We start from the raw sequence: 14,291 nt of genomic DNA, 5'->3' as shown, positions 1-14,291 counted from the left end.
TGCCACAAACACTATGCGGTCTCAGGGTTTTAATGATTTTCACTTCTGCCCCAGTTTTGTCAGGATCAACTCTTTTGGCTGGTATGATTGGAGCTTTATTTTTACAGGTCTTGGGTAGGTCTACAGCCAAGACCTTTACATCTGACGTCTTGATATAAAGGGAGTCAGTCAGTGTCATAATCTCAGTATTTTCTTCCCCCAACAGATAGGAGACCCCTAGCAGGTCCATAAGGGCAGGGGCCTAAGCCCGCAGGCTCCAGAATGTGTGTCAAGGAGGAGGGAGGAACTGAGATCGAGAATAACCAACCCTATCCCATATGCAAGATGGAAAAGAGGGAGGGAAAGAAAACTGCAACAGTGAATACACTCAAACATCTACTTTACGGTAAGTGTACACAACTGTACTGTGTTCTTCATGTTTCGCTGTTGCAGTCCTAACTTATGGGGTGACTCCCAAGCCTAAAAGGAGGGTGGCTGTAAGGACTAAGGAGAAGAAAGGATGCCCTGCAAGATGGCAGTGGCAAAACCTACTATGGACTTGGAAAATGTAGGAAGATGGCAATGTCTGGTGAAGGTATGCATGGAGGACCACAAAAAGGTTTCTAAAATATCCTTAGTGGCCAGCCCTTTAAGGAAGGCAGCAGATGTAGCAGTAGCCCTATTGGAATGTGTCCTCACAGTGTCTGGAGGCTTCTTTCCATGATGGCTGTAGCAAAATGAAATGCACTAGGAGATTCACCTGGAGATTATTTTGAAACTGTTTTCCCCCCAGACCTCCATTCAAAGGCCACAACGATGGTCTGACTTCCTGACATTCTTGGTTCTATCCAAGTAGTAATGCAGTCGCCTATGCACATCCAAAGAATGGAGGATCATTTCTCCCTTGTTTTGAGGGTTAGGAAAGAATGTGGCCAAGTGTAGTCTGGTTTAAAGAAATCTCTATCACCACCTTAATCATAAAAGAAGGATTGGTCCTAGGAGATACTCTGTCTGGGTGGAAAGTGATGAAAGGTTCCACATACAAGGGCCTGAAAACTCTGAAAGCCTTTTGGCTGAAGTAATGACTAGTAGGAAAACTGTCTTGAGGGCAGGAATTTCATAACTGTTTAAGCAGCTTGCTTAAAAGGTGAGAGGGTGAGCTTGTCTATAATGAATCTGAGGTCCCGGGGAGAACAGCAGCAGTTTTTCTGGCGGCCTAATATGGACAACCTCCCTTAGGAACTGTGTCATGACAGGATGGGAAAGAGAGGGGGCTGAGAAAGCAGATAGGCTGAAATAGCTGAAGCATGGATTTTTACTGTGGAGTAGGATAGTCCTTTTTCAAAAAGGCTTGACAAGTATGACAAGATCAAAGGGATCTGAGCTTGCCGAAGGCGTTGTCCCTTTTGTATAAACCATGTAATGAATATTTTCCATTTGACAGAGTAAGACTATCTAGTGCTAGATCTCCTGGCTTCTTTCAGAAAGTCCAGGACTTGTTTGTCAAGGAGTTCTCCCTTTCCTGGGATCAAGGTATCATCCAATCTGTCCATTTCAGTGTGTGCAGGTTGGGGTATATGATGGTGCCCTTGTTCTGAGTTATCAGGTTCACTTACTATGGCAGCAGACATGGTTCCCTGTAGGTTAAACTGAGCAATAGAGGGTTATCTATGCTGCCTTGACCAATCTTGGGCTATTAGAATGACCTTTGGCCCTTCTTCCCTTATCTTCAGCAGTACCCCGGACAGTAAGGGTATAGAGGGGAAGGCACAGAGGAATAGCCTTGTCCAAGGGAAGGAAAATGCATCTGTCTTCCAAGTTGACTTCGTTTTGGTCCTGCAGGAAAAGAATTTTCCAAGTGAGTATTTTCTTTGGTAGCGAAAGGGTCTACTTGTGGCATCACCCATTCTTTCACTACACTGAGAAAAAACTTCCTGATGTAGTTGTGTGACTCATGGAGGTCTGAAAGGCTCCTGCTGATGTGATCCACTAGCTGACTGGTTTCTCCTGGTAGGCACAGTGCCATGAGATGTAGTCCTGCAGAGTTTGCAGTTTCCCAAAGGGTTCATAGCTAGGTGACAAAGGAGGTAAGAGTGAGTCTCCCCCCAATGTACTACATAACCATGGTACTGTCTGTCTTTACCAATGGTATCTTGGTTTATATTGTTCTTGGAAGTCAATCGGCCTTTTTGGACTGCCATCAGTTCTTTTAAGTTGATGTACTAGTTTGTGTACTGGCAGTCCCATCAGCCTTGAGTGTGGAAGCTGCTGTAGTGGGCTCCTCATGTTATTTCTAAGGGCCAAGGGTGCCAAATCAGGGGTGAACTTGCAGTTTCCCATGCATGCATCAGGTTGCAGTTTAATAAAGTAAGACATGTACTTAACTTCACGTGGAGAGGAAGGCAGTTCCTGAAAAGTGGTATTCTCAGTGTGACATGTCTCTCCCTTCAGCATGTTCTGTTTAAAGTTGCAACAGAGAATAAGGTCTCTAGAGTGTATGTTTCTTCCACTATTTGACTTATGGATATATAGAAGGTCTGAAAGAACGGGACTGGTAGAAGCTCTGTATGCAAGGCAGAGCTCTCTCCTTAGCAGCCTATAGGACACTGAAGAGGAACAGGAGGAGGAGGTCACGAGTAGCATTTGTGCTTTAGTCCCTTGATTTTCTTGTTGAGAAAATGTTGTGATCATGGTCGAGTCAGAGGCTTGGACAAATACATGCTGAAAAGGGCATTATATTCAATGACTGGCCTTAAGAGTGCTGGCTACAGTTGAATGATCACCTCCTTAGATTTGGATGCCATACTCTTACTAATTAAAAGGTGTGCTATAAAGAAGGACTTCCTAACTCTATTCAACTTGTGGTGGTTGAACAGCAGCTCACTGTCTGCATATGATCCCAGGTCCCTCACTACTGTGTCAATTTTCAGGGGAGTACACATGTTCCCAGGTCCTTCACTGTTGTGTCAGTTTTCAGGGGAGTGATCCTATTGCTGAACAATACAATTACGAACTTTTTGGTGTCTAGTTTAAGGCCATAGTTTTGACACCAACTATTTATTTGTGACAGGCCTTCCTGGAGGATCTTGGTATCTTCTGGAGTGTTTATGATGGCACCAAGTTTACAGTCATCAACAAACTTTGTCAGCCATATGCCCTCATCATCTGCCTTGACCTCTGAGAAGTAGATGCCAAAAAAGAGTAGACTGAGGGGCGAGCCCTTGGTACTCTACTTGTGGCAGGCCTCTTGGTAGAGACAGATCCACCCATCCTAACTTACTGGATTCTCTTTGTGAGCCAGTTCACTATCCAGCAAGTCAAACAGGAATTTACGTTTAGCTGGAGGAATTTATTAACTATGCCTGAATGGGCAATGGTGTTGAATGCCTTTGTGAGGTCCACAAATGTGATGTGAACAATTTTCTCTCATCTGTTGTTTCGGTGACCTTACAGAAGGTCAACCAGACAGAGTATAAGCAGGATCTGCATTTAACAAAATTGAACAGTCTCAGGTCAATATTCTGTAGGTTACCTATTTCTGTTTATTAATTCCATAATGATCCTTTCCATAGCCTTACAGATGAGGCTGGTCAGGGTTATAGGTCTATAGTGTAATGTATTCTTATTTCTCATTCCATGATCTCTTGGATCCATATCAGTCTGGTTTCCATTCACTGCCTTTATTAGGGTTATCAGAGGCCTTGTCTTGGTTGGAGATCAAAGATTATAGTCCACATTGGTCCTAACTTGATCTCTTACTGGCATCTGAAACTGTGAACCAAGTGATTCTTTGAGAATGTTTAAAGAACTACTGTAGTATAACAGACTAACTGAATGGGTTGCATCAACCTCTCAATTCAGTATCATAAAGTGATTTCTAGAAACGATTACTCAGAGAGATCCTCAGGCATGTGATGTTACCATGTTGTTCACTTTACATATTCTTGTAATCTTTGAGGATGGTTATGTCAAGCAGATGAATCACATATCACTGTTAAGCAGCTATTCGGTTGCACCTCTCTTTTACTCATGAACAAATGTTATGATATTTCCACCCTGGAAGATTGGATTCCTTCCTCAAATAGGTGAACATCCACTTTAAGGGGAACCCTACAAAGACCAAGCCTACACAGGTGAATGTCACCGGCTGCCCTTCAGAGATTCCATTCCTAATCCCTCTTATCTTTTTTAGATATTAAAGGGCAGAGTTTACATGGTTGGTAAATGATATTGGCATAACTCTGTGTACTGTGCTGATACTGAAGGATCAAGTGTCAGCACTTATGAAATCACACTTTTATATGAAAAATATTACCAGTATCCTGTACTTACATCTGCAGAATAAGCAATGGCCACAAACGCATTTGTTTTATCATGTCACAGTTACTGCACTGGTCTGCATCTGGGGCTGTCATATATGAATCCCACTTGCCTGCAGTGGATTCATAATTCAGCAGCCAGATGTCTGACCGAGTCCCCCTACCTCCTGTCACCTCACCCATGAACCAAGAGGAAATAGGCTGGGTGTCTGCACCTGACTTACCCATGTTTAACAACTTACTTTTTACTGCCCAAGCCATGCATAATCTGTGCCTCCCTTAACCCTAGAGTTAGTACTGTGTTATGTCTCTGTTCACCAACTCAGGCTGTAAAGTGAGTTGATTTGTTGGCTGTTCCTAAAATTAAGCTACAAACATTGGTTAGACATTGTTTTGTGTATGGTCCCCTTGCCCCCTGGAATTAACTGCATTCACTGATTATGGTTTGCAAAACCTTGAGGACTCTTGGGAGGTTCCATGAGCACTTTTTCTATACATAAAGTACAGTTTTGTACCTACCATAAATGTAGATGTTCGAGTGTATACCCTGCTGCAGTCATCACACTTGGGTTATCCTGTCGTCAAGCGGTCCCGCAGTCGGCCCGAATTCCAAAGTCTTGGTCCGGCGTCGGTTGCTGTGGCTTCTTCCCTGATGTCAGTGAGCCAGGGGTATATAAAAGAGGCATCCGACGCCATTTTCTTCAGTTTTTCTTGCCCCAGATGTCAGGTGCCCCCCCAAAGGTGGTTAGTAGATAGTACCAATAATAAAAGTTTAGCACAAACAAAACATCCCTCCAGCTATAAGCAAATACACCACAAAGGTTGTATCAGATTTTAAGGTACTGAAAGGTTTCAGTTAAATCAGAGGTGATGGAGGGAGGGTAACTGCAGCAGGGTATACACTCGAACATCTGCAGTCCAGGTTACCTATCAGAATTAGTTCAAAATGATGTGAAAATTACTGAACCGACAGACATTGCTAACATACTGGCTGACAGGTTCAGTGCAAACTTCTCCCCCCCCCAAAAGGAGAGATATCTATACCAGAGGATTGTAGCCCCCCAAACATCTCCAACGCCCAGGTGAGAACTGCTCTCTCCAAGGCGAAAAACACAGCATCCATGGGACTGGATGGTGTCCCCGGCTGTGTGCTCCACGAACTCAATGAGGAATTAAACCTGCAGTTAGGACAGCTGTTTAATCTTAGCCTCACCTCAGGATACTGCACTCCAAGGAGTGGCGCACGACAACTGTGGTCCCACTTCACAAAGGCGGTGCCTCCACCGACCCTGGAAACTACCGTCCCATCAGCTTGACAAGCCTGATCTGCAAAGCCATGGAGAGGATCATAATGGAACTCATAAAGAAAGACATAGGGAACTTGCAGACTCTGGATCCAACCCAGTTTGGCTTTGTCAAAGGCAGATCATGCCTTTTAAACTTGGTTGACTTTTTCGAAACAGTCACCAAAGCCATTGATGAGGGAAAGGCAGTCCATACAGCCTACCTCGACCTGGCAAAGGCTTTTGACACAATACCCCACTCAGGTATCATTGAAAAACTCATCAGCTTAAATGTAAACCCATACATCACAAGATGGGTTGCAAACTGGCTAAGTGACAGAATCCACAGGGTCAGAGTTGCTGGTGCCATGTCAGACTCAAAGCCTGTCACAAGTGGTGTCCCACAGGGCTCAGTCCTGGGCCCACTCTTGTTCGGCATCTACTTTTCTGAAGTACAAGCAAACACAGGAGGGTTATGGCTGACAAAGTTTGCAGATGACTGCAAGCTGGGCACCATAGTCAAAAACACATTTGACACAGATATCCTTTAGAAGGGTCTCATAGAAACGGATAACTGGTGCCAGAGCCATGGCCTAAAGTTAAACGCCAAGAAATGCATAGTCATACCCTTCGGGAAAAACAAGGTTACCCCTAGCTACCATATAGGTGGCAACCCACTGAACACAGAAGAAGTTATCAGGGATCTGGGGACCCAGGTTGACAGTAACCTTTCGTTTGACACTCACGTTGCTAAAGTAGTTAGGAAGACCTTCTACATTGCCCACCTGATCATGAAGGGATTCACATCTAGATCAAGGGAGGTCATCGTCCCCCTGTACTCATCACTCATCAGACCAATGATTGAGTACAATGCCCCTTTCGGAATGTATCTGACCCGACACCTGCAGCAGCTGGAAAGGCCCCAAAAGTTCCTCACCAAAAGGATAAAGGGTCTCAAAAATATGTCTTATGCTGCCCGACTGAAAGAACTCCAGCTCTACTCAGTCGCCTACCGCTTGCTCAGAGGTGACCTGTGCCTGACATACAAGGCCATGTCAAACCCAGATTTGATGAACATGCTTCACCTCAAAAAATCTAGATCCCTCAGAACTACAAGGGCGGGAGACTTAAACCTTGACACGGTTATTAATAGGACGTGCTGGAGGGACAGATTTATCACCCAGAGACTCCCTATGCTGTGGAACAAAATCCCGGTACATGTGAGGCAGAGCACCTCGCTGGCCTTGTTCAAGAGAAATCTTGACCAATGGATGGGAGATCGCAGATATACCCCAGGGATTAGCTCAGTGTCACTGCTTGACAGAGGCACAGCAAAATAATGGGCATAGTTTTCTTCAAACTAAAGGGGTGGCGAAAGCCACAAAACTCTGGGCTAGGCTTATAAATGCCCTTGGGCAGATAGCCTAGTATGAACCTATGAACCTATGGTAGGTACAAAACTGTACTATGTTCATCGTGTTACCCTGCTGCAGTCATCACACTTTGGTAGAATCCCAAAGCTAAGGATGGGAGGTGGAGTCAAACAGGGTTAGAGGAGGCTAGAAGGCCTTGCAAAACTGCAGTGACGAGGCCAACTCTAGTCTTAGAGTAAAGTGATGGTGTTGGTGAAGGTGTGTACTGAACTCCAAGTTGCAGCTTCCAGAATATCCTTGGTTGGCACCCCCCTGAGGAAGGTTGTAGATGTAGCTGCTGCCCTGGTAGAGTGCGGCCTTATGCTAGCAGGAACTGGTTTTCCATTGTGGGTGTAGCAAAAACGTATGCAATGTCCTATCCATTTGGAAATGGTCTGTTTTGAGATAGCCTTTCCTTGTGATGCTGTAGCATAGGATACAAAAAGCTGGTCATTTTCTGAAAACCTTAGTTTTATCCAAGTAGTAACGTAGCTGCCTGGGAATGTCCAAGGAATGCAGGAGTCTTTCTCCTTTGTTCTGTGGATTTGGAAAGAAGGTGGGTAAATGGATGGTTTGATTTAGAGCCACACTGGATACCACCCTTAAGCATAAAGGAGGGGTTAGTTCGTAGAGAAACTCTGTCTTGATGAAAAATGATGAAAGGCTCTACTGCCATTAGTGCCTGAAGCTCTGAGACTCTTCTGGCTGAAATAATTGCTAGCAGCAGGGCAGTCTTCCATGATATAAACTTTAAGTCAGCTGAGAAAGCTGGCTCAAAAGGAGGTAGCGTAAGTTTTTCCATAACAAAATTGAGGTCCCAAGTTGGTGTTGGTGCTCTCCTGGGAGGCCTAATGTTTTTGGCCCCTCTGAGAAACTGCCTTAGAAGTGGATGTGAAAATAAGGGAGGATCCGTGTTGTAGTGAGCTGAAATAGCTGAGGCGTGGATTTTAATAGATGAAAAACAAAGCCCTTTGTGTAACATCTCAGTTAAATATTGTAGAATCTGAGGTATGTCCGGCTGAAGGGTATTTTGGCCTTTAGCTTGGTTCCAGATGCAAAACCTTTTCCATTTGTCTGAGTAGGCTTTCCTGGTGCTGGGCCTCCTGGCCTCCAGAATAACATCCATAACAGCTTGTGAAAGAGGAGCTGGCTGGTTGCTTAGGTGATTTGCCATGCAGCCAAGTTTAAGGTTTTGAGCTGGCTGTGTAGAATCTGACTGTCTTGTTGTGTGAGCAGATGAGTAATTTGTGGTAAAATCCATGGTGGGCCCTGGGCCATATTCCTTAACAGTGGGTACCAGTGCTGGCATGGCCAGTCTGGGGCAATGAGTATTATTCGGGGTCTCTCCATCCTGACTTTCAGCAACACCTTTGTGAGAAGGGGCAATGGAGGGAAGGCATATACTGTCAGCATTTTCCAAATGAATGAGAGTGCGTCCACTTTCCAAGCTTGATGGTGAAATGTCCTTGTGCAAAATTTTGTTAGCTGATAGTTTTGGGGGCTGGCAAACAGGTCTATGTCTGGGTGCCCCCATTTTTGAGTTATCATTGCAAATACTTGTGGATCCAGTTTCCACTTGGGATCCATGATGTTTTTGCTTAGGTCGTCTGCCAATGTGTTCTTTTTTCCTGGCAGGAATTGAGCTTATAATTGAACTTGGTAAGCCAGTGCTGTGTTCCACAAGGTCATTGTTTGCCTGCATAGAGGATAGGAGTGTGTACCCCCTTGTTTGTTTATGTACCACATTACTGTGGTGTTGTCTGTCCTTATGATAAGCTGTCCTGGATGTAAGAGGTCCTTGAAGGCTGTCAGGGCATTCTGTACAGCTAGCATTTCTTTTTGATTGATGTGCAGATTCCTTTGATCTGCAGTCCATATGCCTTGAACGCACCGTCCTGCCATGTGTGCCCCCCAGGCATAGCCGATGCATCTGTTGTCATAGTTTGCCTGGCTGGGGGTAAGGTGAAAGGCTAACCCTTGTTGAGGTGACATGCCTGTGACCACCACAGAAACTCCTGTTGAAGGCAGGGAATGAGAGGTATCATTGTTTCCAAGCTGTGGCTGTGTTGAGTCCATACGCTTTTTAGGTACCATTGTAATTTCCTCATATGCAGTTTTGCAAATGGTATTAGTAGTATGCAAGATGCCATGAAGCCCAAGGCCTGCAGAATTTTTCTTGCAGGGAGTCGGGTCTTTGTTGCCATTGTTTTGAAGTATTGAGTTAGTTGTAGTTGTTTGTCTGGCGTCAGATAAGCCATCTGGGCTGTTGTATTCAAGCTGGCACCCAGGAATGTCATATTTTGTGAGGGCACTAGTTTTGATTTCTTTTCGTTTACTGTGTACCCTAGGCAACTTAGAAGGTGTTTTACAAAAGCCAGATGTTGTAAGAGAATGTCCTTGCTTTCTGCTTGGATAAGGCAGTCGTCCAGGTATGGGTATATTTGAATTCCTCTTTGCAGTATGCAATTACTGGTGCAAGGCATTTTGTGAAGACCCTGGACGCAGTAGATAAGCCAAAGGGCAGTGCATAGAATTGGTAATGGGTTGAACCTGCAATGAAACGGAAGTATCTTCTGCAATTTTGTCTGATAGGGACATGCAGGTATGCCTCCTTGAGGTCCAACGTTACTAGCCAAGCTTTCTTGCCCAACATGGGATGAAGCTGCTGTAGTGTTAGCATCTTGAATTTGGGTACTTGCAAGAAGGCGTTTAGAATTGAAAGGTCCAGAATGGGTCTCCAAGCATTGTCCTTTCTGGGGACTAGAAAGAGCCTTGAGTAAAATCCTTGGCCTTGCTCCTGTGTAGGTACCAGTTGAATGTCTCTCTCATGTCCATGAGAGCTGTAATTTGTTTTTGTGCCTCTGTCCATTGATTTCGTGGCAGGTTTGGCATTCCTTTTATCCTTGGCAAGGTGTGGAAATGGAATCTGTATCCTTGTGAGATAATGTCTAGGACCCATTTGTCCTTTGTGACGATGTGCCAGTTGTCTGCAAAAAGTGCTAATTTTCCTCCCAAGGGAGCTGCCAAGAGAGTTTTGCTTGGCAGTTTGAGGATTAAGTCATTGTGTTTGCCTTCTAGTAGTTTGGGACCTGTCTTCTCCTCCCTTCTGTGTTGCAGTGCCCCATTGGCGAGGTTTGTAAGGGATTTGTGCTTGTCATCTGCCCCTTGGGCGCCTGTATTTACCCCTCTGTGGTCTGTCAGAAGCTGGAAAGGACCAATTATTTGTTGGCCAATTTCTGCTGAAGCGTGGGGGCTGTACCTGTAAGAAATCTTTGACCGTCTGCATAGATTTTGCCTTATCCTCCATTTTCTTTAAAACCTCTTCTGCTTTAACCCCAAATAAGACATCCAGCTGTAAGGGTGCATCTAGTAACTTTGCATTAACATGATCAGGCAGAGTTTGTTCCTTTAACCAAGCATGCCTACGTATAACAGACCCAGTAATAGCTGCTCTACAGGAAGCTTCCAAGGAATCAAATCCACATTGTAAAGTATGTTTGCCCACCTGTTCAGCTGCATGCAACAGATCCTGCATTTCCTTGAATTCAGACTGTTGAGGGTGCGTGCTCATCTTTTGTTTTACTTGAGACATTAGGAATTGCTGGTATTTAAGCATGTGAAATTGACAATTTAGTGCTCTCATAGCTAGAGTAGCTGAGGTGTAAACCTTCTTCCCCCACCTATCTAGTGCTCTGGAGTCCCTTTCAGAGGGTACAGAGTTTTTAGCCATAGAAGCCTTAGCCCCTTTGGGACCCTGGGAGATAGTCTCTCGATCAGCAACAAGGCTTTTGTAAAGGAATTTGTGTGAGTCAGGCACTCTATAGTATCTATCTGGTTCGGCTGGAGCAGGAGGCAGAGAATCTGGATTTAGACTAGATTCTAAGTAAACATCATCCACAATGTCTAAAACTGGGGGGATAGCAAGTGGTCTGTGCTGGGGGAGTAAAAGAAACTCTCGGAGCCTTTTCTTTGAGTCAGAGTAGTCCTGACCTTCCCAGTGGAAATGTTCCCTCATGGTATGTAAGGTTTCCCCAAAGGAATAGTCTTCAGGGGGAGAAGCTGAGGGAATGTAATCTTCAGCATCAGAATCTTCATAAGGGGGAAAGGAGTAATCCTATTCCTCAGAGGAGCCTGAGGAAATAGACACTTGATCAGAGGAGGCATAATCCTCCTCTTGTCTAGGTCTTTTGTCGGGGGGGGGGGGTTGGGAACCCCTGATTAAAGAAATCAAATCTTCAGCCATTTTAAGCATCTGTTTCTTAGGCATGGGGTCTTGAACTGGAGACTGAATTGCAGTCTTTTTTTGGTTTTAGAGGAGTCTTAAGCTTAGCATAAGATTTTATGGTGAGAGTAGTCAGTCTGAATACACCTTCAGAAACCGAAGGTATTTCTACAGCACTGGCTTCTCCTTCTGCAATGTTGTCGGTAGGGCCTAAAGAAAATGGCTGCGTCAGCCTAGAACTCTCTGCTAGGGAATCCGAAGCGGTCTGGGGATCCAATTATGCGGTAGCCAGGGGCTGCGTAGGCGCCTCACTGAAAACAGGAGAACCAGCGACCGGCCCAGCCCAGGCCTTGGAGTCTGGCTTGGATCTAAGCTGCCTGTCTTTATCTTTGTGTTTTTTATGCACGTCGGTAGTCTGTTGCTCCGACGGCATAGTGTAATTAAATTTCCTACCGAAGTAGTGTCATGCGAAATCAAAGCGCCGCTTTATTGTTCGCTTAATGAACCTAGCACAAACCCGACAACCAGTGACGTCGTGGTCTGGGCCTAGGCAAGGTATACAATAAGAATGAAAGTCCTTATGAGGTATTTGCTTCCCACAAGAAATGCAATTGTTAACTTTTTCTGACATCGGACTGAGGCAAGAAAAGGTTCCCCAACGGGGCACTTAGCTTTGAAGACTTCGGACTGGAACTCGATTTGAAAATCTCAGGAGTCGGCTGACCGGCACTTGCGAACTGCTTCTGCTTCGGGCACCGCGCGGCAAGAAAGACTGGGGAAAATGGCGTTGGATGCCTCTTATATACCCCTGGCGCACTGACGTCAGGGAAGAAGCGACAGCAACCGACGCCGGACCAAGACTTTGGAATTCGGGCCGACTGCGGGACCGCCTGACGACAGGATAACCCAAGTGTGATGACTGCAGCAGGGTAACACAATGAACATCCAATTTATCATTATCCCTGTGTCTTAAATCATACTGCTATAATATTTATTTATTTATTTGACATTTATTAAGCGGGATAGTCCTTTATTCTGCATGTAATTCTTGTTTATTACTTGTACAACATTTAGGCTTATAAGCACTGCAAATAATTTAAAAAATGAATGGATGCAATGCAGTCCTGACGTAATGCATGTCACAATGCTACACAACTGGGGATAGTTAATCTGTGTACAGTCATGTCTCCTAGCTAGTTTCAGCTCTATACTGAGCTACTAATGAAGTAGCCAATGTGTTATCTATCTACAAATGTCATTTATGACACAGTGTTATTCTGCAGTGCAACATACAACATTCTGTTAATTATTTTACATGATTAGACTCTCAGGATTTTCTTCCAGACTCTTTACAACATACAGAAACTAAACAGATTAATATATTTGCTCTACCCTGTGTCTCATCACAGTTAATTCCCATTTTCTTGGTACAGCTATTTTATGAAGTCAAATATTTTGAACATGCATTCTCAACTTATTTGATATCCTCAGCAAGACAAACTATGCAGAACAACCATGAGCATTTCTGCGAGTTTTGTGGTCTTTCAATTGACAGATCATGCCAAACAATACAGGCAGATAAAATGGGTAGTTAAACATTCCACAGACTATGGACAACAGCTTAAGAAGAGCTACATGACAACTGTGGAGTTTTTTTTATAACAAGATAACTATATGTTTTAAATAATTCTCTATCCTATACCACAGCACTAATTAAACAATAAATTATAAGTACTGTTACAAATAAACATTACAACTACATGCAAAGAATCAAAAATCCGATCCTATTTTTTACATCTATAAAAATTACCTGAAGTATCCGAACTGTGCAGACACTTGCCTCCAATGATGCTCTGTGAGGTAGATGAAGTAGAGGAACAGAAAGAGGAGGATGAAGCTCGGGAGGCAGGCCTACTTAGGTCCATTACACTGTGTGTGGGAGACAAGGAGGGGTGGGATACAGGTGTGGACATAAACTGTGGTTCACGGCGTACTGGACTTGGAGGGAGGCCATGTTCCGTTAGGAACTCATCCAGGTCTACACATTCTATTCCATCATAAGATAGTGTCTTGTCCCACAAAAGGGGTCCCAGGAATGCAGACTGCACAGCCCCGAATCCCAGAGACTCATCTTCTAATTTCTTCTCTTCTTCTTTAATCACACCTGAAAATAAGAAAAAAAAATTAAGTTAATAATTTGTGTGTGTGTTTTTTTTTTTTTTAACAATAAAGCAAGCAGTAAATTACTCAAGGATAGAACGACTGTAACAAAGTAAATACATACATATATATATATATATATATATATATATATATATATATATATATATATATATAAATAAATGAATGAATGAATGAAGTGAAGGCAAACTATGTTCTGAATCCATCCAGTACTGAGCTTGCCATAACATTTTATACCAGGAATATCTCAGCTCAAGTTATAATTAAGTAAGCACAGGGTACATACACCATCCAACTTTGTTGAAATTAAAAATGAATTGGCTGAAAATTTACTGCTGATAACTGGTACAGCATCAACAACAAATCTGCTAGCAAGAAGGAAGATGTCCATGCACTGGGAGCAAAAAATGGTTAGATTTCCCTGGTGGAGGCTGGTGTGCCTCCTGAGGGTCAGCAGAGCAGTTTGCTAATGACAACGTCTTGTGGAAGTGGGAAGAGGATCAACATGGTCCACCCACTGCATGTCCCATCTACAAGATGTTACTGGGCATGTGTGGGGGATTAGGACAATAACAGGATGATATGATGCAGACCTTGGATGCCTTGGTCTCCTCACTGACCCCACCCTTATCAGAGCTAATCCAGGGAAGGCCAGGAGGGGTAGGTAGATCCGGATATCAAGGAGAGGCTCTGGTATCTGATGGTCATTCGGGGGGGGGGGTGTGGACAAATAGTAAGAAAAAAACAAAGACAAACAAGAAACTTGACAGATAAGTTTAAATGAAAATCATAACTTGTGATCATCATCTGCATCTCAGTTAATAAAGCCTTACTCTTTTCTATGCACCCCACTTGTACGGCAGCTTTAATCACAGTGCAATCTGTTGTTTAGTAG

General features: G+C 44.0%; 1 protein-coding gene across 1 annotated transcript in view; it reads right to left on the bottom strand.

Moving 5' to 3' along the window:
* Positions 1–14,291, bottom strand: part of LOC122809742 (hepatic leukemia factor-like) — a 328,254-nt gene that overhangs the window by 141,296 nt on the left and 172,667 nt on the right. The window contains exon 2 of the mRNA XM_044081459.1: positions 13,026–13,379. Within this exon, the coding sequence (XP_043937394.1) occupies positions 13,026–13,379 (354 nt within the window). The remainder of the gene's footprint in view (positions 1–13,025; positions 13,380–14,291) is intronic.

Source organism: Protopterus annectens, chromosome 1.part1 (genome assembly GCF_019279795.1).
Source record: "Protopterus annectens isolate FY-2018-M chromosome 1.part1, PAN1.0, whole genome shotgun sequence".
In the NCBI taxonomy this organism is placed as follows: Eukaryota; Metazoa; Chordata; order Ceratodontiformes; family Protopteridae; genus Protopterus; species Protopterus annectens.
Note: the sequence above shows the minus strand (reverse complement) of the source record. Positions and strands in the feature narration are given on the sequence as shown.